The 13,606-nt window shown below is 41.3% G+C and overlaps 1 protein-coding gene across 12 annotated transcripts in view; it reads right to left on the bottom strand.

Moving 5' to 3' along the window:
* Nfib (nuclear factor I/B) overlaps positions 1-13,606 on the bottom strand; it is a 406,951-nt gene that overhangs the window by 81,049 nt on the left and 312,296 nt on the right. For 11 of the 12 annotated variants that reach the window (NM_001429573.1, NM_001429569.1, NM_001398939.2 and 8 more), the window contains 1 exon segment: positions 10,083-10,136. In NM_001429573.1, the coding sequence (NP_001416502.1) occupies positions 10,083-10,136 (54 nt within the window). 12 annotated transcript variants of the gene reach the window in all.

Raw genomic sequence — 13,606 nt, forward strand, 5'->3', positions numbered from 1 at the left:
CGAGGGTCTGGAGCCTCTTCATTCAGTCATCCACCCATTCATTCATTCCTGTCTTCTTCTCTACATGCTGGGTCTTAAACATTCCTAGCTACTACTTCCTCTCTGAGTGAAGGGTAACAGTGTGGGGGGCGTGGGGGAGGGGAGGGAGCTACTCCGGAACATCATCTAGGACTGCTAAGACAAAAACAGCAGAATGCTTTATTATGTCGCACTGCTGGACAGTAGTTCAATTAGGAATGTGACAGGAAAGTTAAAAACTCTAAAATTTAAAGTTTAAAGCATTAAAAACAATCTACAAAATAACCAGTAGCAGCAGCAATTTATAAAACATCAGGGCATTAACAGGTATATTTGGGATATGTGTGTGTGTCTGTGTGGGTATATATGTGTGTGTTTATCTATGTGTGTCTGTGTGTATATGTGTGTATTTGTATGGATATATGTGTGTATCTCTATGTGTGTGTATATGTGTGTCTGTGTGTCTGTGTGTGTATGTGTGTTTGTGTGTATGTGTGTTTGTGTGTATGTACGCATATGTGTGTGTTTGTGTGTGGGTATATAAATCTGTTGGCGTACGTTCATGCATGTGTGTGCTCATGAGTATGAACATGGCAATAGTGGCCATAAGTCAGCCTAAGATGTCTTCTTCTACTACTGTCTACTGTACATTTTAAGATAAGGTTTCTCGTAGAACTTGGCTTGCAAACTCAGGGAGCTCTGGGAATCCACCTGTCTCTACTCCTCCAGGACTAGGGTTCTAGGTGCCTGTACACACTACCACATTCTTTTCACACAGGGGCTAGGGATCCAATCCAGGGTCTTCATGCTTGCACGGTAGGCAGTGAACCCACTGACCCATCTCTTCAGCCTTGGATTTGATTTTATTGATAATCCAAAGGGGAAACATAAAAGTCAGATGGGATTTCTGTCTTCTCCTCCCTAAAGGGACATGGGTATAGCACAGGGTAGGGGGGGTTGTGGAGGCATGAGACATTCGGGGATAATAATCGAAAGCATCTCAACAACAAAATAAGAATCCGGTCCTACTGCCGCTTCATTAACAAAGGTTAAAAAGGATGAGGCCTCTGAAACTTAGCTTATGTCAAACACCGCCCCCCTCAAATTCTTAACAACTTTGAAAAACAAAACCTTCTAAATTATCCAAAGTTCTTTGGCACTGTTAATTAAAAGATGGCAAGACTCAAATTGTCACATACAAGTCCTTGCTTAAATTATTTCATTTGGCATCACAGGAAAAAGAAAGAAAAAGAAAAAGTCTCTGATGGAGATCCCCGGTATCTTAAAAATGTACTCTTTAAGCCTACACGGTAGAGAGAACTTGAAGCTTGAGTAGTGAGAGGTACCTGTGTGCATTAGTGCATTCTGCTTGTGTTACATTACAGGGCTCATCCCTGTTCCACACCAGGGCTGCCAGTGCCCCGTGTAGGCCCGAGAGAACAGGAAGCTCTACCTCTACAGAGCTCATGGACTGTAGCCAGTCTAGCGAGAGCCCACTCTGTACTACAGAGCTGTCCTTACAGCCCAGCTGTGAGAAGACAAACGATTCGCATTATTAATTCATACCTGCATACTGCAAAGGTAGTGCTTAGAATACACAGAGGATGAAAAGAAAGTTAAATTGAGAGATTTCAGACACAGGCAGTCATTGTGAAAGGAATACACAATACCTAGCTGAAGGAACAATCATTAAAATAGTGTCCAGAGGAGTGGGTCCAGGCAAACCTAACCTGGGGTACTTAGGACTTCTGCATGGGAATTCTGTCTCTCTGTGGGAACCAAGACATTCGGCAATGAGAAGAAAAACATGCTGCAGCATCAGCTCTTAAAATTTAAAAAACTACAATCTATTGATGTTGAGCCTTCTGAACTCGGTATGGTATAAGCTGAGTGTCTGCATCAATGTATTACCTTTTCATTTGGAGTCCACGTTGCATGGCTACTTAATTTCAGACACTACAAAACCTTAACATGATTAAAATTAAAACCAACAAAAAGCTTGAATAAGACCAGCCCCCTGATCCAACCTGTCTTCTCTCTCACTGTATGGCAGAAAGACGGTATTTTCTCGTTTACTTGAGTTATACTGGGACCAAGTGACAAGTCTCGACCTGATCTGCACGATGAGGAACTGACATGTAAGAGAGCATGTGGTAAGAAACAGACAGGGTATTCTGGGCAATAAAAAATTATGCAGTCAGGGAGCCTGCTTTGCAAGTGGCCTGATCCCACTTCCTAGGGACCTCTTATATCATTCCTCCCTAAACTCATCAGATTATGCTCCCCCAAGCTCACCCTAATTATAATTATACCCTCCCCTACACTCACCCTAATTACATCCTCACTGGCCCAAGCTCCCATCATCCTCTACTGCCTTACCTCTGTCTGCTAGCAACACCCCCACCCCCACAGTACAGCCTGCAGGTTGTGGGTGGTGAAGAACGGGGGGAAAGTACTGGTCCTGTATTAAAATTACAACTGAATAAAGTTTTGATCCAGGGGAAAAAAACTGAATTAAAATCACAGTTCCTAATAACTACTTGGAAGTTCATAGAGGTCCTTTCACCTCTCATTCGGGTTTAATAAGGAAGGGAAAGAAGTTGGACAACAATCTCTAAGTACTCACACATGAACTTTTGATGAATAATATTTCTATGATTATTTTGTACAAGATAAACTAGATTATAGTAGTATAGCATCATGAAAAAAATACCTACCATAAGTCATGTAAGCAGAGGCGGGGAGGGTAAAGCTGCAAATGTTGAGGATACAGAAGCACCCAGTACTGCATAGGAAGATCCAATAGGATGCCTGACAGGGTCTGGATGGCTGAGGTTAGCATTGGTTTATAGTGGGATTCCAGAAGTTGTGGCACTGGACAGAGCTCAGCAGCTGATAACATGGGGATAAGAGCAGGAGATGGGGGAACTGGGTATTGAGAAGCATCTAACAGAGTGGTCCTCAACCTTCCTAATGCTAGGACCGTTTAATACAGTTCTTCATGTTGTGGTGACCCCCAACCACAAAATTATTTCATTGTTATTTCAAAACTGTAATTTTGTTACTGTTATGAATCGTAATATAAATATCTGATATGCAACCCCCAAAGAGGTCATGACCCAGAGGTTGAGAACTGCTGATCTAAAACTATTTGTGGAACTCAATTTGTGGAACTCAGGTTTTTAGGCAATGAGCCATCCTAGGCCTTTAACTCACCTTTGTGCTTCATGACAGATTCGTGTATAGGGTTAGAGAAAAGAAGCATGGGAAAGAAGGGGCGCTTACAAGGATTCAGGCAGGAAATCACAGTTAGAGACTGTGGTGGTTTAATGGGAATGGCTCCCATAGGTTCATACGTTTGAACGCTTGCTTTGTAGCCGGTAGAACTACTTAAGGATTATGAAGTGTGGCTTTGTTGGAGAACGTATGTCACTACAGATGAGCTCTGAGGTTTAAAATGCCCCTGCCATTCCCAGTAAGCCAACCACCCTCTGCCTCAAGCTTGGGGATCAGATGTAAGCTCTCAACTACTGCTCCAGCACCATGCTGGCCTGCCTGCTACCATGCTTTCCCTGCCATGATGGTCATAGACTCTATAACCCTCCAGAACGGTGGACCCCAAATTAAATGCTTTCTTTTGTAGGTTCCCTGGGTCATAGTGTCTTTTCACAGGAGAAGAAAGTAAGACAGATCTCAAACTAGAGTAACAGAATTGAGAACTCTGTGCCCAAGGATGAGTTTATAGGTAAAGGGGGGATCCCTAAGAAAGTTGCAAGTTTCCCCAAGCCAAGGTGACTGATGAGATTCTAATAGAACTAAGATACTAACAAAGGAAAGCAAACATAGTTGAGTCTGGTGAATTTAATTTTTAAATGTTACATCTGAGTTACCCACAAGACACCTGGGGAAGCAAGTTCAACCTATTGTTGGAAACAAAGGTTTGAGACATTAGAAGAGGACTCTGCTCCAACAGCATATCAGACTGCAGTCTGAAAAAGCATAGGGGGTACTGGAAACACAGAAGCCTTAGGTAAAGGATCTCATTAAGGAAAAAAGTCGTTAGAAAAACTCAAGAAAAACACCAATTCCTGGACTTCTAACAGAGATATTACTTTCAAAATGAAGAGGCAAGTTCTAAACAGAGTACACTCAAATCAACAATACTCCAGAACATTAGCCAGGCATGGGGAATCACACCTGTAATCCCAGCACTTGGTGGCTGATAGAGAAAACTAGCTACCACTTCAAAGCAATGGGGGCTCCAGGGTTAGAGCCTGTCACAAAGAAAACAAGACAGAGCACATGGAAGCTGGCACAGCACGGAAAGGAACCACCTGGGGCCAGCTCCTGAAAAAGTCATGAGTTCAAGAGAGTCACTCAATGAGAACACAAGGCTAGTTACAAAGCTGATGGCCTTTCTGTTCAGTCAGAACAAGGAAGAGAGGAACCTCTGGTGGGGGAGGCTTGTCTGAAGGACAAGGCACAAGTCTTTAGTAAGAGTCAACAGGGGGGAAAAAGAGATAAGAAAGGTAAGGAAGAATATAGACAGACAAGGTTTAAGGGAATAGAGAAATAGGTGGGTTCAGGAGGTGGGAACATCATGGGGAAGCAACCAGGAAAAAATATTTATACAGTGCCAATGTGACAGTCTAACAGTCTTGCCAGGGAAAAAGTTGCCCAATCCCCAAAGAGAGATGGGACCACAGCCATAGTAAGAGCTGTGCAATAAAGTCAGTGACCCTGACTTTCAGTGCCAAGAGACACACAATAGACTCACCATCTAAAAACTCCAATTCTACCCAAAAACATCAGCCTCCTTTGCTTCCATCTAAAACCCATCCCAGCCTTTCCTAGTCTACCCCTACTCTTTTCCACTCCCTTGTTCCTGCTCTGCCTTCTATATCCAGGAAGTACAGAATAAATATAAACATATTATATTTATATATTGGGTTCCACATCAAACAGCTCTTCCTATGTGAGGCTTTCTTGACCAGCCAAGCTGGACAGAGCATATAATTTAAAGAAAATCTAAACCACACTCAATTATCCAGGTGTTCTGTGTGTCCCTTGAAAATGGTGTGCAGATAGCTGAGTTACTACGGAGCTGACTGAGCTTTGCAGTCCCCTCATGACCTCAAGATAACTGGAATGGACAGAGCTTGACTCAGAGGAGAACTGTCAGTCTATGCCTTATGCTCTTCCCACTCTTCATGCTCCCCACAATGGTTAGAAACACTGTTCCACAACTTTAAACTAAAATAATCCTTCTGAAGCAGTAAACAAAACTTAATCTCAGAGGATATAAAATACTGCCTGTGCTCACAGACAAACCTTGGGAAGAGTGAGGATTAAGTGCAATTCATATTTTGTAAAAGTCTTTGTGTGTCGTGTACAACATTGATGCTGATTCAGTATCTACCCGATGGAAAGGTTTCTCATGGCCAGCTCAGAACTTCTTGAGCTGTTAAGGATGCTCAGTGTGGAATGATGTATATTCCAAAATTCCCAAGGGGGGATGGAGGCCTCCACTCTTCCTTTTGGCTCACTCAAAGCGAGAACCTCATTGTTGAGAGTGCAATATTTAATCCTGAACTTGATAGCTGGTAGGAAATGATATTATTTGTGCCTGATAAGTGATGGAGTGAATGTAGAAAGAGAGAAAGCTTCTCTTGGGTCTCATGGGATAGCTTTAAATTATCTTTCTTTTAGAAAATTAACTCTTACAAGCAACCAGACCAACTTCATAGTCTACACTTGGCTTGGTGCCAACTGCTATGCATACCAACTTTTACAGAGTGGGTTATGTCTCAGTACCCAGAATGTAGCCTATAAAAATTAGTGGTTGAGATCTAGACCTCCCCTTCTGGCTTTTTCAGAATATTTTTGTGAACAAACACTTCCCTTATCTGCTTCTCCTTTATCCTCAATCCTGCCCTAATTTTGAACATGTAAGGACTTTATTAAGTGTAATATTTCCAAATAAGTGAGAAGGAGAATATGTTTCTGAAGCAAGTCCAAGGAGGAAAAAGATCCTTTGATTTTTTTGACTGTTGCAGATCTAATTTTTAAATTACTTAAAAGCTTTCCCTATTTTCAGGTATGAACTGCTGTTAACTGTTCTTTTCAGGGCCTTCCTACTTATTCTTTTGTGACTAGAAAGCTCGTTATAGTTTGTTGAATACTTTACTGTACCACAGTTTAATGCTATTCATCGGTATTATTAAACAATATATTTTCTCTGTTTAAAAAAAAAAGTCTTGACTGACAGAAACAAATGAGGATATGAAAAGGAGTTAAGTATGAACTTCTAAAGAGTGGGTTCTAATTTTAAATATCAAAGGAAGACTCCTTTTCTTTGGTAGTGTGAATCTAAAAACATTGATCTGTTCATGAGAATAGTAAAGAGAAGCACTTCAGGATTTTAACAACTATTAGAGAGTGTTGTGTGCACTCTAAAATCCAAGGTTTAAAACATAGAGTGAAAGGTTAGGGGAACATGGGCCCCAGTGATCCCAGCAGGTGCCAAGTACCAATGCAGATGCTGAGTTGTCCTCTCAGTCAGTGCAACTGGTTCTTATTAGCTTTGTGGCTCCCCTGCAATGGCTTCAGTGGTGGTATCTATCAAATATGTTTGGGGAATGATCAACTTCCAAATTTATATGACTTAAACAAGTTTCTATGTGAAGGCATTCACAAATACATGGCTGCAGTTGACAGAGATTCTTTGTGTGAATTAATTAGTCATTTCTATCCTTGCTGTGGAGAAGGGAGTCAAGGTGGCTGACTTAAAGGTCATACAAGATGTGGCTCCAAGGCTCATATAATGATATAACTTCAAGCCACATGCAAATATCAACACACACACACACACACACACACACACACACATACACACACACACACACACACACACACACTACAAAATTCTGGCTAATGAAATTTGGAACACTTCAAAAAGCTACATCTGAAAATTTACAGGACTTCCTCTAGGATTCAACATTTCTTTGCTGCTCTACCAGCCAAGGGAACATCCCACCAAACTGTAGCCTTCTTAAACTGCAAACGGACACATCAACTTGGAACAAAGGCCAAATTAAACTTCCAGATTGCTGTTTTCTCTTGAGATCCCCCCCATCCAGAAGTAAGCAGGTGGAAAGCTAAAAGATAACAGTGCAAGGAATATAGTCACAAAGTAACAGCAAAACGAGGCTGAATTCAAAAGAAGGTGATCTGGTGATGCACTGCAAATCAGAGCAAAACCGTAAGTTACAAACAGGTTCCAGAAAGGCTATTCAGATGCTTTTTACAGGTTACAAGAACCAAGAAATTATTTAAATACTTTTAAAATGGCAAATATTTTTGTTTGCTTGTGCTTAAACACTAATCCCAAATGAGAAGCATGAATTCTGAAACTAAGATTCATTTATCTGTCAAGGTACATAGTCCAGTGTGAAGGACAGCAGGGTTAGCAAGAGGAGAAGAGGGGGAGGGGAAGGAAGAGGAGTTGAAGAACAAAGTGTAATGACAGGTATGAAACTGCCCTGATAAAACCAATTAGTTGCACATTAACTTTTTTAAAAAGTAAATATTTAAAAATACTGTATATTACAAAACAGCAGTTGAGAATCAGTAAGGTAGTAGACTATGTCAGACAGCCAAGCAGAGTGGGGCAGCTGGCTGACACTCAACAGACACGAGAGGGCTGTGTAGGAGACCACCTTCAGGAAGAGATTCCATGAGCTGCTAGGATAGCTCTTCCTAAGTTGTTGGGAACTGCACCTTAGTCGACAGTGGCAATCCCCATGATTTCCACATCTCTTAGTAGAAAACCTGCAGCAACACAAAGGCCATGGAAGCCACCATTCGCAGATGCCCAGCTGCTCTTGGAAACAAGGGGAAGGTCTCTGCAACTTTGGTGCTAGCCTGAATTTTCCAATAAATGGGCTGCATGGACCTCCTGAGATGCTAAATCTCTGTGTGAAGATTTCCTACTTCAGCCAAGGTCAGAACTAAGAGATGAAGACAGTGTCCTAGGACAGATCTGCTGAGCCCCCAATGCCTGGGTTGCTCATAAGGTTTATCCTGGCTGACTACAAGACAAGAACTTTGATAAATTCAGGTCTCTTGGATTTGAAACTGAAAACTATTATCTACTTCCAAAAGCCTGGTTTATTTTAAAATATTGCAGAACGTATTTCTGCTCTTCTTAAAAACTTTTAATATACTAAAAAAATGCTGTCTCAAAACTAAATGAAAATTCCTTAATAGGATCTATAGTAATGCGCATATGATGTTCCTGAATGGTTAAAGAAAATTCCAATTTTTAATTTAAACTAATTCAATTTTACTCTAACATCTTAACTTTAGACAGTTATCAAAATAAAATTTCCCCCAAGGAAACGTGAAAGTGGGAGAAAATAATGTGTTCAAGCTAGTTTCTGTTTACTTTATAAAAGCAGAAAAGTTAGGAGACTATGTGGTATGCAGCAAAAGTAAAATTTAACCAACCTTCTAGACAAATACTAAAAAACGCAATCCTGCCATTACATAAGCACACAAAGGTCACCTGCCTGGCTCTGCCGGGCTCCAGCAGACAACATTTGGTGAGCCTCTGCGCATGCTCGGAAACACACTTTGTATTTGCTACTTCATTAATTCCAATCAAGTTGCTGTTCAGATGTAAACAGGACAGCCTTTGTTTAGTCTGGCTTTTAAGACTCAGCAACCCTTTTCTCCTGACGATATTCTTCTTTTCCTTTCTTTTCTTTTCTTTTTTTGTAAGATGTGTAGAGGCTTTTAATGATTTATTTTTTATTTATTTAAATATTCTATGCTCTGCTCACAGACTGTAGCATTAGCAAATTTTAGCAAATTTATCAAGAAAAATCAATTCCATGTAAATTTAAAATATACATTAAATTAGTACTTTTTATTGCTGGAGAATATATTATGTATTAAACTAACACTTTCACCTTTGGATTATATATTATGTATGGAATTAGTACTTTCATCATCAGGGTATATAATATTTTCTATACAATATAATTTTAAGAAGAATATAACTTGTGTCTGAGAAACCTTAGGTCCTGACTTTCTGCACTGCTGATTCCAGAGAAATGGCAGGTGAGATTGTTTGAGAGACTGAAGGGAGGTGTGGCTGTTTGGGGTTTCTTGTGTTTTACTTTTTGATTCTTGTTAAGAGTATCTTTAGAACATTCTTTTAACAAAATCACAGATACAATTGAAATTTTATGATAATGGACATTTGTAATTCTTCTTTACTTATTTTTATATTATTTTCTGATGGAAAAAAAATACTTCTTATAAATCCAAAGTAGAATGCAGTACATTGAGAGTGTGGAGAACAAACCCCCAGTACAGCCAAACTGCATGCAACCAGGTTCAGGTCTGAAACTAAAGACCAGGCACACCGTACACTGAGGACTGAGAATCAAAAGTCCTGCAAACCCCACTTTATAAAAACATAACCATTCACCAATACCTTTCTTTTTTTTTTTTCTTTTTTTTCTTTTTTTCAGAGCTGGGGACCGAACCCAGGGCCTTGCGCTTGCTAGGCAAGCGTTCTACCACTGAGCTTAATCCCCAACCCCCACCAGTACCTTTCTTAAAACAGAGCAGATAAACTGTAAGAAGACCGAAATTACCAGATTTTTGTTTGTTTGTTTGTTTGTTTGTTTGTGGTTTTTTTTGGTTTGGAGATTTTTTGGGGGGAGGAAGGGAATGTTTGTTTATTTTAAAAAGGATTAGATGGTTTTTAGCTTTTCAAATGCCTAAATCATATACAACTATAGCATATGTTTGAATCAGCTTCTACGGCTACCAGAAAGAATTTAAAATCTCGCTGCTCAGGTGAACAAAGGTGGCTGGGGTGGGGGAAAGCAGTTGCTTCAGCGGCAGAGGCCGACACACAATCGCATCTTGTCCCAATCCTACTGCCTGCCAGAACAGAGCAGGCAGCTGACCAATTATGGGTGCTGATCTATACAGGGCCCCTTTGTTCTCCAACAATGTCAGGGTGCACACGTCCGGGGACACATATTTACCTGGAGGATTCTTGGCAGGATCATTGTGGCTTGGACTTCCTGATTGCCCAGAATCTGTAAAGAAATCACAGAATATGTTTTCTTTTTAATTCGTTATGAAAGAATTTCACAATACTAAGAAGAACTTTAGAAAAAAAAATTAAGGGACAACAATGAGGTGAAGTGTTTAAATAAAGTATACTTTCCCAAGCTGTTCTATAGCAGCATTTTATTCATCGAACTAGACAAATGTCTATACATATTTCGTCGTCAAAGTGAACAATTCCTCGCCTATAATGCTTTGGGGGTGGAGGAAGTTTTCCCTGCAATGAGAGGTCTGGCTAAAAAGCCACTAAAATCGTTTGAGGGTTAGGCAAATACCAAGGCCAGATAGTAGAAATTTGAAATAAAGCAGATACTGTCCCTTAAAAGATACAATCTAAAAATAATTAAGAATGCTTTTAAAAGACCCAAGAATATGCATTTCTTCAGAGAGTAAAAGACAGAGAAACAAGGGCCTTCTCTTCTGGGTTCGCACAGGCAGGTTCAGATATCCACTTCAGTAATCCCCCAACCTACTGGATCCCGGCCCAGTTCTGCCGGCATCCCATAATAGCAATCGATTTGCAAACACCAGGAAAAGCATAAATTACTAGGTAGAAACCCAACATGGCTTTGCGGAGAGCAAATTGTTGGATCAATTTAATCTCCATCTGCGAGATACAGGCAGACTCTTAGATAAGGTAGAAGAGGCTGCCACAGTCATTCAGAGCAGCTCCGTCTATGTCATTCCTTACCAATACCACAGAACAGGCTCAGAGGACAGACACTGTCAGCCTGTCCTAAGCCATCCACATGCTGTTTGGCTCCATCCTCTGCCTCCATGGACCCTCTGCATTTATCTGCGTCATCTGGCCTGGGTTCTTACACACTTGCTGGCAGGGTGTTGCTATGAAATCTTTTACTGGCTCTAGCACATAGGTTCTGTCTCCACAGCTACACTGCACTAGGAAGGAGGGGCCAGAGAGCCTGTCTACCTCTTTGTCTTCCAGGGGCCGTTCATGGCGTGAACATACTAGGCTTGCTTGTGGTATAAGCCAGAGAAATAAATGGCTCAGATTCAGACTCCTCCTTTGCTTGCCTACAAAAAGGCAATTTTGAGCACAATCGTGAATTTCAACAAAATGTGGTACTGGCGGTGTCACCAACTGCCATAAATTCACAAATCTCTTCCTCAAAAACTTACCCTTACACATGAGGCAAGGAAGGGATTGAATTAAGCAGAAAAGCAGATTCCTTTTGTTCTTTATTAAGGTTATTTGGTTATGCCAGGGACGTGGTTAACATACTACAACTGCTCTTCAATCTTGATGGTAGGAACACCCTGCTAGTCTATGCCTGCATAAAACTCGGTTTTTCATTTCCGCCTTTGTCTCCTGCTTACTAGGTCAGAGTTAACTGAGAAGAAGAATGTCATCCCTCTATCCCAATCCCTTTTTCCCCTTTGTTCTACAGTAAATTTCATGAAAAATAGCAAACTTATTTTTGTGATTCCCACAGTGACCTTCTCCATGATTCTGACTTCACAAAATGGAGGAAAAGTGGCATCTCTTACTTCTTTTTTTTTTTTTAGTTGAATTGAGGCAAGACTGGGTAACTTATAACCAGAATTTTGTTGTTGCTGCTGTTGTTTCTTTCAAAGAGAAGGAAACACTGGCCACTCAAACTAAGAGTGAAACAGTTACATTTAACAGAAATGTTAAAACTGTTTCGCTTTGTTACCACCTCTGCTGTTTTCAGCTTTGAATTCACCGGGTGTCTAGTACCTAGGTTTCCTAAGAGTTTAACGTCCCAACCGAGTCTAGCTGGTTGAGATTCCCACTTACAGGGTCGGACTCAGAGGCCAAACCCTAGGCAGTTTTTCTCTTTCCTCTCTGGCGCTACTTTACCAGTACACTGTCGGATGAGCACCTCTAGAAACAGCAAGATGGGAAAAGACTGTAACTGTCCTAAGCAGGCAAGCTGCAGGGCAACCTCCCTCTGGAAGCCGTGGACTTTAAACCAGAGCCTTATCATGTTTGGCTACAGTGACGGCAAAATGTCACCCCTCACCTGCGTTGCCTCTACTGCTAAACTTCTGTCCAGCAGAATACAGACCAGTGTCTCTCCCTGAGAATCTGCTCTCTCTTGCCATGGTATAGCCTTCATTTCCACACTGTCACATACCTGACTGGGGCAGTCTTTCTCAGCCTGCCCTCCCCTTATGTGTGTTAAAGTTCTCCTCTCATTTCCAAAAGCTGCACATCAGTGTCTTCAAGACAAAACAAAACACTATTCACTTAAGAAAAAGAGAAACACTATTTGCTTAGAAAAAAATCACTATGGACACCATAAGATTTAGGGGAAAGCTAAATAATTTTGTCATAAGTTTTCTTTCTACAATGACCTGATGTTTCCTGCCCCTTGCCCTCAGTAACAGGTTTTCCTTCATACTATAAAACATGTACATTCTCATGAAGCCAAAAGGCAAATACTGGGCCCCCAAAACACAGATGAGGGCCCCCAGAGAGGTCAAGCGGCACCCTTACTTTTCATACTATGAACTCTCCCCTCCGATGTCACCTTAGATCAGTCACTTAATTCCAACGGCAGGAGAGGGAAGTAACCAGGGAGCCACAGTTGGCAGAGAACCCAAGAATGAACTGTTATTGTGGTTGACTTCAGAGAAGGAATTTTTCAGACCACATCTAAAACCCCCGCAAATCGCCGACCAGGTCAAATTACTCCAGACTCAAAGGTTTCATTAACCACTTCCATCACTCTCCCCCCACCTTTATTCTCTGAGTGTGTGTGTGTGTGTGTGTGTGTGTGTGTGTGTGTGTGTGTGTGTGTGTGTGAATGTAAGGGGGTTTCAGTTATACTGAATATTAGCTCTGTCCCTCTCTCCAGTCACATGATCTTGTACAAAATCGGTTAGCTTATAGAACCTTGCCCCTTAATCATAAAAACTGCAATAATAGCATCTACCTCAAAATCTCTGCAAAGATTATGTCATACCAAGCACCCTGGCTCAGCTGCTTCATACACCATCAATACACAGGAGGTATTATTAACAAAATGGCACATTAAAATGCGTAAGATTTTAAGTGAACTAACCCTCAGGAAGAGAGAAAAGGAGGAAGGTAAGTTCTCGCCACAGTGACACAGCACCTAGAAATATCTATGCTGGGTCTGTGCAACCACTCCAAAGTGTCCTAGTCAATGCCTTTGTCCCAGGCCCTTGAGGCAGGTGGTGTCACAGCCCTGCCCTGAGCTCTTGGGAGAGACCATGCTCTAGACAGAGATACAAGTAGCTGACTCAATGGCCTTCCTGGAGGCTTAAGCCTGTAAGGGGCAAGACTGGCAGGGTAGGGGTAGGAGCTACCCAGCACATCGTGTAGAGTCCAGGAAGATTTTGATGCCACAAAGAAAAACGTGGTGAGCCCAGCAAATGGCCGACCAGTTAACTCACCTTCTCCCCATCTTTTGTTCTCTAGTTTCTTATC

This window comes from Rattus norvegicus, chromosome 5, assembly GCF_021556685.1.
Source record: "Rattus norvegicus strain SHRSP/BbbUtx chromosome 5, alternate assembly SHRSP_T2T, whole genome shotgun sequence".
Taxonomy (NCBI): domain Eukaryota; kingdom Metazoa; phylum Chordata; class Mammalia; order Rodentia; family Muridae; genus Rattus; species Rattus norvegicus.